Source organism: Falco punctatus, assembly GCF_963210335.1.
Source record: "Falco punctatus genome assembly, chromosome: 12".
NCBI classification, from domain to species: Eukaryota; Metazoa; Chordata; class Aves; order Falconiformes; family Falconidae; genus Falco; species Falco punctatus.
Window position 1 is genome coordinate 13303017 of NC_137592.1, and position 15451 is coordinate 13318467.

The 15451-nt window shown below is 54.0% G+C and overlaps 2 protein-coding genes across 4 annotated transcripts; one reads left to right on the forward strand and one right to left on the reverse strand.

Annotated features, from left to right (window-relative positions):
* Positions 1-1593: 1593 nt before the first annotated feature.
* On the reverse strand, positions 1594-12450 carry GTPBP2 (GTP binding protein 2; the record flags this gene model as incomplete). 3 transcript variants are annotated; one of them, XM_080407999.1, is made up of 12 exons in its annotated part: positions 1594-3878; positions 4301-4465; positions 4728-4899; positions 5655-5713; positions 6094-6229; positions 6657-6873; positions 7454-7628; positions 7903-8100; positions 8662-8770; positions 9071-9255; positions 9872-9898; positions 12265-12450. In XM_080407999.1, 12 exons carry the CDS (start codon positions 12448-12450, stop codon positions 3681-3683), a joined length of 1827 nt encoding a protein of 608 aa, XP_080264125.1. In that variant the 3' UTR covers positions 1594-3680. The 3 variants fall into 3 exon arrangements, with proteins under 3 accessions (XP_080264125.1, XP_080264126.1, XP_080264127.1); XM_080408000.1 differs by having other exon boundaries at positions 6657-6876; XM_080408001.1 differs by lacking the exon at positions 12265-12450 and adding an exon at positions 10742-12189 and having other exon boundaries at positions 6657-6876.
* A 234-nt stretch (positions 12451-12684) lies between these two features.
* MAD2L1BP (MAD2L1 binding protein) lies at positions 12685-15407 on the forward strand (the record flags this gene model as incomplete). Its single annotated transcript, XM_080408002.1, has 2 exons — positions 12685-14139; positions 14777-15407. 2 exons carry the CDS (start codon positions 12685-12687, stop codon positions 15305-15307), a joined length of 1986 nt encoding a protein of 661 aa, XP_080264128.1. The 3' UTR covers positions 15308-15407.
* Between the last annotated feature and the right edge of the window lie 44 nt (positions 15408-15451).

A 15451-nucleotide genomic window follows, 5' to 3' on the forward strand; every position in this document is an offset into this window, starting at 1 on the left:
AGATCTGAGGAGGTTGGAGCTGCATAGATAGGCTTTTTGTTGGGCTTTCTGAAATCTTTGCACCAGTTCCTAATATACTATTGACACACAAAAAGTCTACTTCTAGAGTACTCATGAAGGGATGGGAAGCATACCCAAAAGTCACACAGACCTGTGAAAGCTTTCCTCTGTTGCAGAAAGGGCGTATAACATTTTTCCTCCTTCCCAGACTCTGAGTAATACTACACGCAACTTGATCAGTATCTGTTTTGATCATGCACTGCCAAATGCCTTGTTCAACTCTTTGGGCCACAGTTCACATCAGAGTGGCTGCCCCAGTGCTCCACAAATTACAACAGCCAACAAAGAGCATCATGGAGGGGACAAGCAAGCACTGAAAGAGGGCGAGACAGGCTCCAGAGCAAGAGATGTGCTTGCCCACAGCTGCCTGGCAGGGCTCAGCTCTGTGCTACGCAGCTAGCTGCCTGGAGCCCGCCAGCCTCTGCCACAAGTGCTGCTGCCAATAATTTGAACTCCGCTCGTGGGGCAGGAGGAGGGAACGTGCCACGTCAAAGGCAGCACTGGGTGGGGTTTGGAAACGCACTTTGCCGAGTTTCATCAGCTGCAGGCTTCCCCTCCCTGACCAAGGGAGAGCGCCTTTCGGGCAGCAGATAATGATGCAAAGTGCAGCTGTATTCGCATGTGCCGTTTCCCCTTCTTTTCTGAACTACACCATCCTACTCGCAGCCGTTGAGCTGCTCTCCTTCCAGCAAACAGCCTGTGCTGGGAAGGTCCTGCATTACTGTCAGTAGGGGTCTAATACTTGACAACACAGTTGTGACATTTCAGGAAGCACAAGCAGCTCATTCTGGTGCGTGCAGCTCTGCTGGTAAGCAGCAGAGGGAGGAATTACAGAGTCACTCCCATTAATGACAGTCCTCACGTTGCAAAGTGACAAAGTTTCCCAAGTCCTCACGCAAAGAGAAATAGCAACCAGTCTGGCAGGGTTGCCTTACGCTCCTGTGAAGTGGAGCATCTGGTTTCCTAAGTGTCTGGCAACACTGGGCTCTACAGATGTCACTACCTGACACAAAACCATGTTGGTAACAGGCAAATCCCTTCAGTGACACAAGTCACCTCCACAGGGAAGCCTTTCTGCCTCTGCTTGTCCCAAGGGAACAACTTGTTCTCGTGGAGAGACGGCAGTTGTGAACCCCTTGGTAAGGTCAAAGCTATTATAAAAATAAACCACCAGTTAGATGCGTGCCCTAGAAAGCATCCCTTTAATTAGGCTCTGGGGGAATATGTGGCTGAGGAGGCACTTGCCACAGCCTGTTCCGCCCACAACAGCCTGAAGTGCTGCGCTCAGGGTGACGTGGCTGCCTGTCACCCCAGGCTGCACACCCAGGCTTGCTCAGATAAGCTGGGAGAGCACAGTTGTAAACAGCAGCACGCGTGCATTCCTTCCACGCTACAGGGCAGTATTTATAGGGCTGAATGCAGGAAGCTTAGGAAGGGGTGAAGGGCAGCCATCTCCAACCATGACCCAGCTCCAAGGGCAGCAGGGCAAGAGCCCAACTCCACCCTCGCTCAGTGTACAATTCAGCCAGCAAGCTCAATAAAACATCTTTATTCTGTACATTTATATATAGATGCTTGGGGAATAGTGACAACCCCCAGCATTAGAAAAATTCAAGACAACAAAACAGCAATTATGAAGAGCATGGCACCAAGAACAGTCATGCCACAGATGGCAGGGATGAGGTGAGACCAGCCATCAGCTATTTCAGAAAAGGTCACAGCACCCATGCCCACTTTGGAGTAGAAAACATCAGGGCTGCTGCAAACAGCTGGAGTCCCCACCACACCCCAGGCAGCTTTCTTTGTGACCCACTAGCACCAAAGGGAAGAGCGTGCTGGCAGCTGGGGCTTGTCCTTCTTGCAGGCATGGGTGAAAGACCACGTCACCGTAACACCCAGACCACTGCCAGAATAGGAAAAAAAGAGGGATCCTGCTTGAGCAGTGACCCTGAGCCAGCAGCTCCTGTCTCACTGCTGGGCTGATGGGGGAGAAGCAGAAGAAGTCAGTGCTCCCCCCGAGGGACAGGCCACTCCTGTCACTACCAAGCTGCCTCTGAATCCCTTCATTGATATCACCATTTCACCAGTTTCCCCGTGCCTCAGCACGCTCTTTGCAGGGTGTAGCTGCCACCTCCCCACCTGCTAGAGCCCAGCCCAGCGGAGAGCACCACTTTGCGACATCCACAGATCAGCACAGGCCACGCAGCCCCGCAGGCACTGCCTGTGCCAGCAGCAGAACTTGCTCTCCCGGTAGCAGAACGGTTGTTTGGGTGCCCAAGTGCTATCACAGGCTCTCGCCCTTCTCTTCAGTCAGGGTTGGCAGGCCACCACACCATGCAACAGGGCTGGCTGAAGGCCTGCTGCTCACAGTAGACACATTTGGTCTAACAGTCAACAATAAAACCAAAAGCCTATGTACAGCCATACAGCCCCTGCTGCACCCTCCAGGCTACACAGCCGAGCTGCACAACAGCGAGTGGGAGACAAACGTGCTCCACTCTTTGTTCACAGAGTCCTTGCTGCCAACATCAGCTTTCTTCTGACAACAAACCCCAGTGGCAAGGGAAAGAAAAGAGTTCTTCCTCCAGGAGAAACAAATAAAATCATGCCACTGTCAAATCACATCTAAACAATACAAGTCACCTGATTTTGTGTTAGTAATGCAGCCTATCCTCCTCACACATTAAGGCAAGCGTGTGAGGAGCAAGCTGGGCTGGGACCTGGAACAGCCACACCAGGGAGCCCACTGCAAACCACTGCTGCCAATGTGCAGATGACACCGTCAGCTGAACACCCATGGAAACAACCTGCACACGCCAGCACAGACCCAGGCCCCGCTCCGCTCCACAGAATGGCCTCCTGCCCAGCTGCTGCAAGGAACGGATGGAAGCGCAAACGCTGCCTTCATGACGTTACATCAGGAAGCTGCGCCACTCAGAGCAGCCACAGCTTCCCAGGAGTCAGAAAGTGGGATGCTGAAGGAGCATGTACATGTGAGTGGGGAACAGAACATTTGTCCAACACTAAGACACTCAGATTGGAGTAATGCAAAACCAACACACAAACGGACACACAGCAGATTAAAGCCAACCAAGATTAAAACGGTTAAAAAGTGTCCTGAATGCATTCTGAGAGGTTCAACCAAACCCCTGCTGTGGGTAGCAGGACCTCTTCCATCCCCTGCCCAGAAGGATGTGCTGCAGGATGATTCAAGAGAGGATTGTTGTCATCCCAGTGCTTCAGAGAGCAGAAAAGGGACCAGAGATGGAAAACCATCTCTTTACTGCTAGTCTTCAAGGGTTCTGCTCCTCCCAACCAGTAATTTTCAAACAGTAAACAAAGCCACAACTTGCCTGCCCAGGTCTGCAGGTGCCTCTGATCTATTCTGAAGGAGGGCAGGGTCACGGAAGCTGCAGACAATGTGGAGAACATGCTTAACTTGCCCCATATACGGCACTGAATGCAAGAAACTCTCCCAGGCTCCATCTCACAGTGTGGAGGAGGGACACCCACGCTAGAACGGGACAGCAGCAGCTCCAGGCATCACTCGGAGAACCACGGGAGCTTCCATCCTTCTCCCTGGGTGTTGGTGAGTGGAGATCTCTCTGACCTAGTGGTAGTCAGAAGCTCAGCTGTCCAGGCCCCAGGGACTCCTCCAGGCCATTTTCTTTGGTGATGATGGCTTGGAGGTCAGTGACATGCCCAATGCCTTTGGTGACTCCTTCACGGAAAAGCAGCTTGGCTCCAATCTTCAAGTATTCAGGATGCTTGATGAACCTGAAACGGACAACTGCCTTCTCTCCTGTCCGCAGCTTGTCCTGAAAAGAAAAAGGAGAGAGCTGAGACCCATCCACCATACCAATGCATGCAGCAGAGGTGCATGTGGATGCTGAGAAGATAAGGCAAATGAGGAGGTTGCTTCCCTCAGACTCATGGTTTAAGCCCTTCCCATTATTGTATGCACAAGAGGAAGCAGGAAGACACAAGCTCTAGAGAACGGAGAGTTCACCTCTCTTCGGTCTTGCTGTAGTTCATTATGCTGCTTGTTTTGCAAGGAGGGAATTCTTTACCATGTTGGGAAGAAAAGCAACCAAATGGGCAGGAGAAGGGGACGGAGTGTGCTCCTAGGAAGGGACACAGCTACTCAAGATACCAGTAGCCCCTAGCCTTACTAGGGAGCCTGGTGGAATCCCAACAAACCCCGCAGGGAAGTCCATCTTCCCTTTCCTCCCATGCCTACCTTTCCATGGATCTTCTCTACAATAGCAGTCTGTCGCACATTCCCCACGTGCACCGTCACCTGAAACCCTTTCCGGAAAGTCGTGGCATGGAACAAGAGCACAATCTCAGCTTCAAACACGGAGCAGATGGTGGGGTTCATTTCTGGGCTCACCATGACCATGCCCTGCACAACAACCCAAAGCTCAGACCAGTTAGGACCAGTCCCCTTGCTTGGGAACAGCCCCCAATGCCACAAACACATCACTCTGCAACCTGGGCTGCACCCCATTCTCATCCTACTTTGTAGTCTGACCATTTCCTCCCCTTCCAGCAAGTTTCCTGCAAACATCTGTACTTCATTCCCACCCTACCAACGGGGGACCTACAGGGAAGCCTCCAGTCCTGCTCACTGGACCAGTGAGCAACCTGACAACAGCAGCACTCACCTTGCGCAGCAGGGAGCGGTCGAAGGGTCCAAGGGCCAGCGTGGCCGCCTGCCCAGCCCGCAGCACTCGGCAGGCAGAGCGGTTGCGCTGGATACTGCACACTTTCAGCCGGAGGAACTTCCCATCATCAGTGGGACCAACCACCAGGTTCTCCCCTTCTCGGCAGATCCCACTGCCCAGGGCAGAAGAGTAGGACAGAGCTCATCAGGAGACAAGGAAAAAATTTTACCCTCCAAGATCAATCCGCACAAACTCACCCAGGGCCAAGGAGGTGAGTGTCCTTAGACCCTTACCCTGGACCAACTAACAGGGAAGCAAAGCTGATGGGAACAGGGATTTCCTACAACACAAGCAGAGGCCACATTATCACTTCTAAGAATACCAGGTACAGACAGGGCCCATTCTGTCCCCAGCACTCCGCCACACTGCATTGTTTCTGCTGGAGAAACTGTAGCTGACACCTGTTCCGTGTGGATGCACCGGTGGCCTGCACCTGATCTGATCACTCCAAAACACTGAGGGCCAGCTGCCTTCTCACGGGGCAGCATGCAGATAACCTCTGCTGGGATCGGAGGACTTGCCCTCTACATTTCCTCCCCCTGCTTGAGGAAGGAGGAAAGCGAGGCCTTGGGATCATGGCTAACCTCTGTCCACTCTGGGTCCCAGGATGCTTTTCTTCAGCATGCTACCGGTTACGTTCCTAATCCAGCAACTTTAGAGCAGACTCCTGCTTGCCACCACGTGACCAATGGTCTGCTCATGGCACCTCCCAGCACCCTGTAGGGCTTTACCCTCACTTGGCCCAGTCACCTGGCAGCAGTCTGGACTGAGCCTCACGCTGCTTCCACATCTACAGCAGATGACTCTAACCTTGTGGGAACTTCAGCAACCATTCACACCCACACTGGTCTGTTTGGCCTCACTTACCTCGACAGAGTTCCTCCCACAACAGTCCCCACCTCTGGCACGGTATAAATTTCATCGACCTGCAGCAAGGCACAAGAATGAGCTCTCAGACAACTGAAATAGGTTCTCCAGAATGAGACAAGGTACCCACCCCTTGTGCGGAGGGAGGCGAGTTCTCTGCTGGTCATCAGACATCTCCCACTACCTCCCACTAGAGGAACCTCTGCCTTTGAAGCGGCAACCAGAGAAACAATCTTACCCCTGAGATGGGCATCCCTTGGTTAGGACAAAGCCCTGCCTAACAGGCTTTTTTCAAGAACCAAGTCCTTTCTTTAACGTCTCCTAGTAGTCCAGGAGTTCACCAAGTCTCTGCCCATGGTGTCCAGATCCCCCAGATGTTTGTCACATGTCATAGCAAAGAGTGCAGTACCAGAACTAGAAACAAACCTCCCTTACACACCTGGAACTCTGTGAGTTGCTGCATTAGTTCTTCCTGCTCTTTACTGTTGGTCAGTGGAGGAAGGATGTTGAGGAAGACTTTTAGGAGATCCAAGTTCTCCCCAGAAACGCTGGACAGTGTGAAGATTGGGGTGATGCTGTCAGACACAAATAGGCAGGAATGAACAGAAGGCCAGAGTGCAGCTGAAGAAGATGGCTGGGATTCTGAATGTACTGAGTGCAGCAAGAGGACAGAGACTGCAAGCTAGAGCAGGAGGGCACACTGGCTAGGTACAACTCTGCAGTAAACCCCTGCCTCAGTGGTTGGTTGAGGTACCAGTCCCCTACACCTCTGTCATGGAGAAGTAACTCCAGTGAAACCTCAGGCATCTTCTGCTCCCAGAGCCCAGAAAAAGGCCTGGGAGAAGAAAATGCCTTCTTGGAGAATGCAAAGGTAGGAAACTTGATGAGAAACCAAGATGTTCAAGATACAGTTGCCTCCCCTGTAGTTGCCCTTCCCCAGCTCCGCACAGCAGCCCAGTCTGAACTGCCTGCTCCCAGCAGAGAAAAGTAATGGTCCCTTACTTGGGAGACTGTGCAAACTGCTGCGCTGCTGTAACAGCATCATCATCTGAGTTCACAAGCAGCGGGAGCTTGTTGCAGCCTGGCTGCTTCAGGATTCGCTCCAGCTGCTTCACTGTCCGTTCCACGGTGGCCTTTGAACACAAGTCAACTTTGCTGATGACAATGAAGAAGGGGACCTTGAGGGCCATGGCCAAGCCCAAGTGCTCTCGTGTTGTGCCTGCTGCAGGAGACATGTGAGAGTGTAGGTACAGTAGCAGTCATCACTGTTGCTTGTTTACGCGACAGCTGTGTCTCCTGGCTCTCCCACAGGCCCACTCTAGAGATTTCACCCTAACTGCTTAGTTCATCAGGCAATGAAAAAGCAAAATTATCTTTTAAATGAAACCAAACATCAGTCCAGAAAAATAAAAACCACCAAGAATTTTTGTGACTGATCTCTGTGCTTCAGAAAGATGCAGTAATTTTTATTCTTGGGCAAGAGTTTGCCAGAAAACAGCCACAAAAATGTCAAGGAAAGATGTGGGAGAATTCCAGCTCCCTTTTTACAAGGCTTCAGCATTCAGCATCCCTAATATGTCAAAATTAGGGTTTTTTTCTGACAAACACAGCCTCAAATTCCAAACAAAGCCTCTCTATCCAGGGTACAGTTTAATGCAGTCTAAGAGGATCCCAGCTCTGCTTCCAGACTAGTATTTTTTTTTCTGACAGCTGTTCCCAGCTAACAAGGACCCACTGCCCCCATTCTCCATTTCTCTTCACACATTTCTGCCAGTCCATGCAGGCAGGGCAACACTCACCAATGCCAGTGTTGGCGCTAACCACCAGCATAGCAAAGTCCGGGCAGTAGCTGGTGAGACCAAAGATGGTTGTCTTAAGATACTTGTGGTGGCCAGCCAGGTCAATGAACGTGATCATTTTGGAAGAACTCTCACAGATCTCTTCTGCTGTTCGGGAGTCACTGTAATTTACCACCTGAGGAACATAAGGACTTGGTAAGAGAAGGAGCCCCAGCAGGCAAATGAAGAAAACCCAGCTCTTCTATCCACTTTGACCTCAGAATTAGTGAGGAGAGATCATTCATCATGGGTGCAAGAAACAATGCCTGTTGCAAATGGACAAGTAGCACTCAGGTTCAGCTAAAGAGGCACAGAGCTGTGCCACTTCTCTCATGTCCCACTCACAGTTGTAACAGGAGGGTAGTCCTACTCTCCTCCAGCTTTCTGAGTTCAGCAGCCCACTCCCTCACCTCTCCTTTGCTGTTGAAACCGAGGATCTCAAAGCTGATGCTCGACGTTCTTCCTGACTGGATTTCATGGAGATGCCGGAAGAGGTTGAGGCGTGCTCTTCCCCGCCCGTTGTCCAACTCTCCTTGTGTTAGGACACCCAACAGGGTTGATTTCCCTGAGTCCACATTCCCCAGCACAGCTACTCGCAGGTCTAGGAACTACAGGAAGAAGAACAGAGAAATCAGGAAACTCTGCTGCTGCTGTGCTGGGAGTGCATGAACATTACATGGCAGTGGAGATGTGCCTCAAAGAGCTTCTTTACATGATGGACACTGCAGTGTAATCTTGCTCATTCTGCTCTTGCTCCCAGCAAACTGCCCAGGAGTCCTGATACACTCCCTGGAGTTGTGATGTGACACATCAGGCTTTGACACCACAAAAAAGGCCGTCTGCTGCAGCAGGACCTCTAAATTTTTACTTGTTTGCACACTAGCCTGCACCAGAACTGTTGCCATAGAAGTGAAATAATTTTGCACCTCTGATCCTGGCAATCTCCCCTACTGGTATCTGCCTCAACCACAATCTTGGAGATTAAAAGCGTTATCAAGCCTCTCTCTGGAAGCTCTTTAAAGCATCTGCTATGGGCCAATCTATGACCCAGTCATAAGTCATAAGCCATAAGTGCCTCTAGGGTTTGGACTCCCATTCCAAAAGGAAGCTGCTTGTATGAAGCCTTTAAGTCTCCAGCAGGAGACAATGGTCAAGTCACAGGTCCCTACCTGCTGGTTATCAGGCACCTTTCGGACAAGGACCTCCGTTATCTTCCTTGGAACGTCGCTGTCATAATCGACCTCCCTCTCCCGCAGCACCGTAATGTCAGCCCCAACCCTGCCACAAACATGAAAGGAAGGACTGAGACACACTTGTACTTGGCAGCTCTTGCACCTCTAGAATCACAGCTGGCAAATGGGATGGAAGCTGGGGGATAGCAGGGAAGGAGCCTCAAGCTTCCAGTCAAAAGCCCCATAACTGCCCTTGTATTTACAGAGCCTCATGATGAGGGAATTTCAGTCATACAGGGGCTTTGTAGAATGAAGCCACTGGCTCCTCAGGGGACTCCTGGGGCTGAGCCTCTCTACTGGAGGCTGTTTATGCCTGTGGGTCCTGCAGATGAAAGGGAACACTTACTTCTCTGCCATACGGCGCAGTGTCTTGAGTGAGGCACGCATCTCCTCCTCTGAGAGGCCCACCAGCAGCCCGTTGTCCTCCACACCAATCTGATAGACAGCCTCACCTCGGCCTTCCTGTAGTCGCCACTTCATCTGTGTCACCAGGTGCTCAAAGCGATATTGCGAGGGATTCACTAGCTTTAGCTGTTTAATGAAGGGGGTAGTTACAGTCACAGCCTGTATGCAGAGGGAATCCCACTACCCAAGCCAGCAACTCCCTAACCCAACACCATGAAGGAATTCCCCCAGCTCTGACCCACCTCTAGAAAACACAACCCAAGTTAGTGTCTGCACAGAAGCCATAGGACAGATGAGAAAGGGTTTCATAAAGGTGTATACATATGGTAGAAGAACTTTCCTGCATCTTGCCAAAGGGATCTGTACCCTGCCTGCTGTGGGACTGCTCTGTGACACAGGAGCCAAGTGCAAATGGCAAAAAAGCCACAAGAAAGTGACAAATGATTTTCAGGGACACCTGCCATTCTCTCTCAAAAGGAAGAAGATTTCAGGAAAAACACAGTAGCCCTCATCTCCTAAACCAGATTCCTCAAAATGAGTACCGGGATTAAATTCTTCCAGCTCAGCATACTGGGTATTGCTAGGCACAAATACAGAAGATGATTGATAGACCCTTAGTAGAGTGTCCACTTTTCTATCCTTTCCTTGGACATGTTTCCCATATGCTGTGTTTGGTAAAGTTACTCACTGCAAAATAACCCTCTGGGAGGAAGACCTCCTTCTGCAACTTCAAGAGGCTCACCTTGTACTCAATGTTCCCATCTTCCGCCTGGTCAGAGAATGAAACGAGACAGAAAGGTTAGATGCTGTGCCAGCAGGGACTTCTATAGGCATCAGATGCCCAGATACTCTGCAGCTCATGCTGACGGTTTTAGAGAGAGGGAAAGTGGCAGAAATATAGCGTTAGGTCATAGGCTCTTCTGCCATTCATTCCTACGCTCAACTGGAACTTACTTTAGGTTTGTTTCTGCTGTTTGCATCCCATATCATGGAAACCAGAGGACAAAACTAGAGAGGGACATGGGGGCTAATGCTGGTTTTGGGATATTTTTTTTACTGCCAGTGAAGAATAGGGCCGGTCTAACAGTCACAGAGAGAGAGTTCCAGTTTCAAAAAGGCACAGGCCAGCAGATGATTAAAAGTATTCTCCACCACCCATCCATGACCCACAATGCCACCCAGAGCATCCCACTCCCATCCTATCCAGCAGCTTCCATCCACCCAATGTGCACAGAAACAGGAGACTGGGAACAAAAGTCACTGCCTGCTCTCCTGCAGACTGATACCCTCCCTCACTAAATTAGTTTTTCATTGACTCCTTTCCATATCCTTGCATATCTTCTCTCTGCAAGAAAAAAGGACTACATACATAAGGAAACAAGCTACTGAATTCTTTGCAGTACAGCCAGCTGGTCACTGGCCTGGCAGTTCTGGAGAACCAGACCTGATTGGGACTGTCTGTCCACAACATGCTCAGAACTTTCCCAGGAAGGGCTGGAGCTGGACTGGGCTGTCACAGAAAGGCCCGGGTGCTCACCAAGCTCATTCCAACCACAACAGACTCCAGTTTTACAAAGAGAACGTTTAGCCAATATCAAAGTAATTTTCTTACTGATTCAGTCTAAGGACCGCTGAGAAGGTGCTGGAGCCTGCATGAAGCCAAGTACTGTGGCAGACTAAATGAGGCTGCCAACACTAAGCACTTCCTTTTCCTCTGGACACTGATTTGCATGTCAGGAGAGGCAAGAGCCCTCTCCTTGCCTTCTAGCTCAGTTCCTAACCACAGTGTTGTTTACAGTGGCAAAAGGCCAACAGAAGGAAGTTCTGAATTGTCAGCTCGGCTCTCGGGTAGCGGAGCTACGCAGTGAGAAAAGGGTACTTGCAGAAGGTCTTCCTCTCTTACCATCGACCAGCTTTCCAGCTCTAGGAAAAACACATTCACCTACTGTGCTGTCATCTAAATAAGGGGGTGGGTCTCCTTCAAGGCAGCTGAGACTAGGAAAGCAACAAGCCTAGACTTGCTGGGCCACATACTGCACAGGGTAGCCAGGGCCAGGAAGCTGTGCTGAAACCACAGGGGGCTGTCCAGCCTCCAGCTCAAAAGACACAGAAACTAAACTGAGGCTGCAGGGGACAATCCTGCCCATGGAGAAGATCTAGCAGTAGCAAAGTGCTGTTTTCCTGTCTTGCCAGGAGTCACAGCCCTGCCTCCTGGAGCAATCGCTCCCTCCCAGCGCAGGATCTTACAGATTTTACAGAAAGCTCACTGAGTAGGACCAAGCAGTTGACTCCAGGGCAATGTAATGCTCCCCACGGTGACAGTCCTATCAGCACGGTGCCAACTGCCTGAACTAACCAAACATACTCACTTACTACCAATGCCATTTTTTCCTGCTGCAAGAGGCAAGTGCCTCACACCGTCAGTACCATCTGCATCTCTGCGTAAGAAAAGTTGTCAAATTAGCCGTGAAGGGGAGTCACTAGAGCCTGCTGAGCAATGCCTATGAGTTTGGCAGCTGGAAAGGGACTTACACCCACCAGACTGGCTCTCGGGGAGAGATGCGAACAGGATGCTCGGGACTACGAGTTGAGCAAATCTTTATTTCTGAAGCTATTTAGTTCCCAGACGGCAAAGCACCCACAGACAGACACCAGGCAGCAAGACACTAATAACGGACAGGGCTTGGTGGGCCACGCAAGGAGCTTGCTGGCACCGGGGACACAAGCACAGTGTGCTGCCACGTCAAACCCCGGAGGAGAGAGCGGGGCAGGAGGGCACACCTCCCGCGGGCCCGGGGCTGCAGCACCGCCCGCAGGGCTGCCAGCCGACCCCGCACCGCACCGACCCCGCCGGGACCCTCGGCCGAGCCTCTCCAGAAGCAGCCCCCAACCTGACGAGCCCCCACCGCGACGGTGGGGGAGCTGCAGGCGCGGGTCGCACCGAGCTGCTCGGGGGGACACCCCACCCCTCCGCCCCCTCCAGCCCCGCAGCGGCGGCGCCCCCCGCCCCCGGGACCCGCCCGGCCCTGACAGGAGCGGCGCGGACCCCGCGACACCAGGCCTTGGGGCGGGGGGCGCCCCCTCCGCGGTTGACGGGACGCGGCGGCGGCCGCCGGCCCGGCCAGGGGAGCTCACCTCGGGCGGCAGGTACGGCGGGTTGTTGGCCTTCCCCCCCCGGCTCCGCCCGTTCTTCTTCTTCGCCTTCGAGCCGCTGCCGCCGCCGCCGGGCGCGGTACCCCCGCGCCCGCGCATCACCCCGCCTGCCCCGCCGCCCGCCGGCCGGCAGCAGCCCCCGAACAGCTCCGACACCCGCGAGTCCATGGCAGCCGGCGCGGCCCCGCCGCCCCGGTGCGGCGCCCGCTCCCCCGCCCGGGCTCCCCGCCCCGGCCCCGCCGCCCCGGCGTCAGCAGCCGCCGCGCGGTGCCACGGGAAACGGAGTCCCGCTCGCCTACGGCTCCCAGAAGGCCCCGCGCCCCGCCCCCTCGGAACTGCAGCTCCCGGCGCGCCACGCGGCGCGCCCCCTCGCTCCCCTATGGGCTCCCCCCGCGGGGGCTGATGGGAGCTGGAGTCCGAGAGAGGGCGCCCCCTGGCGGCCGCGGCGCACAACGCGAGGTGTGCTGCCGCTGCCCCGGGCCCGCCCGGCGGGACCCGCTCGTGCCCGACGGTTTCCCCTCTCGCGGCTCACAGGCCTCGCGGCGGGGCGGGGCCTCACTGGGTGACAACGGCCGATCGGCGCCCGCTTCTTACTGGCGTCGTTGGAACGTTACTGAGGGCGTTCGGCACAGGCGGTACCTCACCCACCGCACAGCGCGGTCGCAGAGCTCCTGCCGCGGGGGGCGACAGCAAGACCACCTTGCCGTGCGCCGCATCCCCTCACCGAGCGTTTGGCCCGTCTGCCACCGCCGCCAAGCCTCGTTTTTCTCCACCGCATCCTCTGGCGAGGGCGGCGCCCGGTTAGTCTTTACAACTTTAACACTCTTTGGGGCTTTTAGCATGCGCTGCCGCAGAGGAACCTCGCTCACCCTCCTCGCCGGGGAGCGGCTCCTCCCGCCCCCCGCCGGCAGCGACCGCCCTCGCCGCGCCGTGTCCTGGCGGCAGCACCCAATGGGGCTGCGGACACGTTGTTTCCAAACACGGCGGCTCCCACTCGCTGCACGCTCCCAGCCTCCCGGCCGCGGGAGGAGGAGAGCCCGCCGCAGGCCAAAGGGAGTGCTGCCAGGGCCCGGAGCCAGCGAGGCTGCCAGGCCCCAGGGCGGCCAGCCTGGCTGGGCTCCAGCGCAGGGCGGGGGCCAGACCAGTCGGCCCGTTTCCCGGAGCCCGCCGGGCAGCCCTGCAAGGACGCAGCCGCACCTCACGGCGCCCGGGCACCTGGGCCTGCCGCAGCCGCCGCGGTGCCCCCTCAGCGCGGCGGCCGTTAGCCCCACCGAGCACTTCAGCAGCGGCCCCGGGACCTGCTCCCCGCACAGCTGCCAAGGCAGGAGGAGCGAGCCGGCCGGGTCAGCCCTCTCCGCTCCGCTGCACGGGGCCGGGCTGCCTGCGGGCCCCCCTCCCGCCGGGCCGCGGCGAGCTGCGGGGCTGAAGGTGCGCCCGGCCCTGGCCGACATAACGCCAGCGCCGCCGCGACCCGAGAGCGGGGGATGCGCCGCCGCTCCCATGATGCCGAGCGGCGCACACGGCCGTTCAAATCCCAGCTGGCCGTTCTACGTTGACCAGGAAATGGCGGCTCCTGGCGTTGCGGTGGCGCCTCTTCCCGCCCGAGCGGCCTCTTCGGCGTCCCCGCTTCTCATAGCTGAGGCGTTACCGGCCCTAGATCGTGATGACGAGATGAGGACCCGGCAGAGCAGCCCTCCGGTCGCCTACCCCTCGGTTTCCGTGGTGTTCCCGGGCGCTGTGAGCCGAGAGAGCTGCTGCCGCTTCGCCTGCGAGCTGCTCAAGCACGTCCTGTACCAGCGGCACCAGCTCCCGCTGCCCTACGAGCAGCTCGCCCACTTCTGCTGGCGGGCGGCGCAGGTAAGGGACCCCCGGGCGGGACCCCTGGGTCTGGGGACAACCGTGCCACAGGGGCTGCGGCTTTTGGGGTTTTTCATGTCCGGTAACTGTTCTAGCTCAGGAAACTGTATTTTAATGTGCCAAACGCTTCTAAAATGAAGTGCGGTTGTAGCTGTATCCTTAAGTGTTACCACAACTTCATTTAAAAAAAAAAAAACAACCACCCACAAACAACTAAAAAAACCTTTAGGTTAGGTGGCTAAAGGTCTCAAAAAGTTGCTATTTATCTCTTGTTGTTCCACTTTGTGCTCAAAGCATGCCACTGCTTTGTTTGTTACTCAAGCAACTTTAAGAAAAAAGCCTGGTAAGTGTTTTTGGAGTGATAGCTGATCTTTACAAGATGGAGTTTGTAATTCTTGTGGGTGTTCCTCAGCAGCATGGTTCAGATTTAAACTGAGTAGCTATAGGGCAGCCATTTGTGTTCATCTTGGATCTCCTGATTCTGTATGTGGGTACCTGTATCTCTTAAAAGGCACATAAACCCTTGAACCTTCCTTAACTTTCAGGGATGGGATGGGCCACGCTTTCTGAAACATGTGTTGGTACTAATGTTTTCTAATAATGAAATGGGTTGATCTTTCTTCGCTTCGTTTTCCAGGATGGAGAAGTGATGAAGAAGCCACCCTCCATGGACCTGGCAAGCAAGAAGTGCCAGCAGGTGCTGGTAGAACTGGAGGAAATGTTCCATCACTTGGAAATAATGTTTAGTTTGTCTCTGGTTCCTCGGGTTCTTATTCTGCTTGGAGGCAATGTCATGAGCCCCAGGGAGCTCTATGAGCTCAACTTGGAGGGCATCTGTGAGGGCAGTGCTGAGGAGAGCCTTAAAACTGGATCCTGTGTTCGCAAGCTGTTTCACTCACTCTTTGTTGCAGATGTCTTCAGTGAGCTGAAGGCTCTCCCTGTCATGGGCACTATTGTTATGGTCCAGGGACACCGTGATTGTGGTATTGATTGGTTCCGGCCCAAGCTCAACTATAAAGTGCCGACCCGAGGGAGGAAGCTAACTGTTAACGTGTCCTGTGATGGAGTTGTCAACGTAAATGCCTCGGCTCGTCAGCTTGCGACTTCTGCTTGGGAGGACTATGTCTGGTTTCAAGCACCAGTGGCGCTGAAAGGCTTTCATGAATGACCTACATTCTGTAGAACTTTAATGAAATATTGAATAAACTTTGGTGTTGCTTTAAGTGATAACTTTATCAAATATAACCGTGTATTCTTGTCTGTCTGGATCCTTTTTTCAGGGCATCTACTAACTTCCTGTAGTTTAACTATG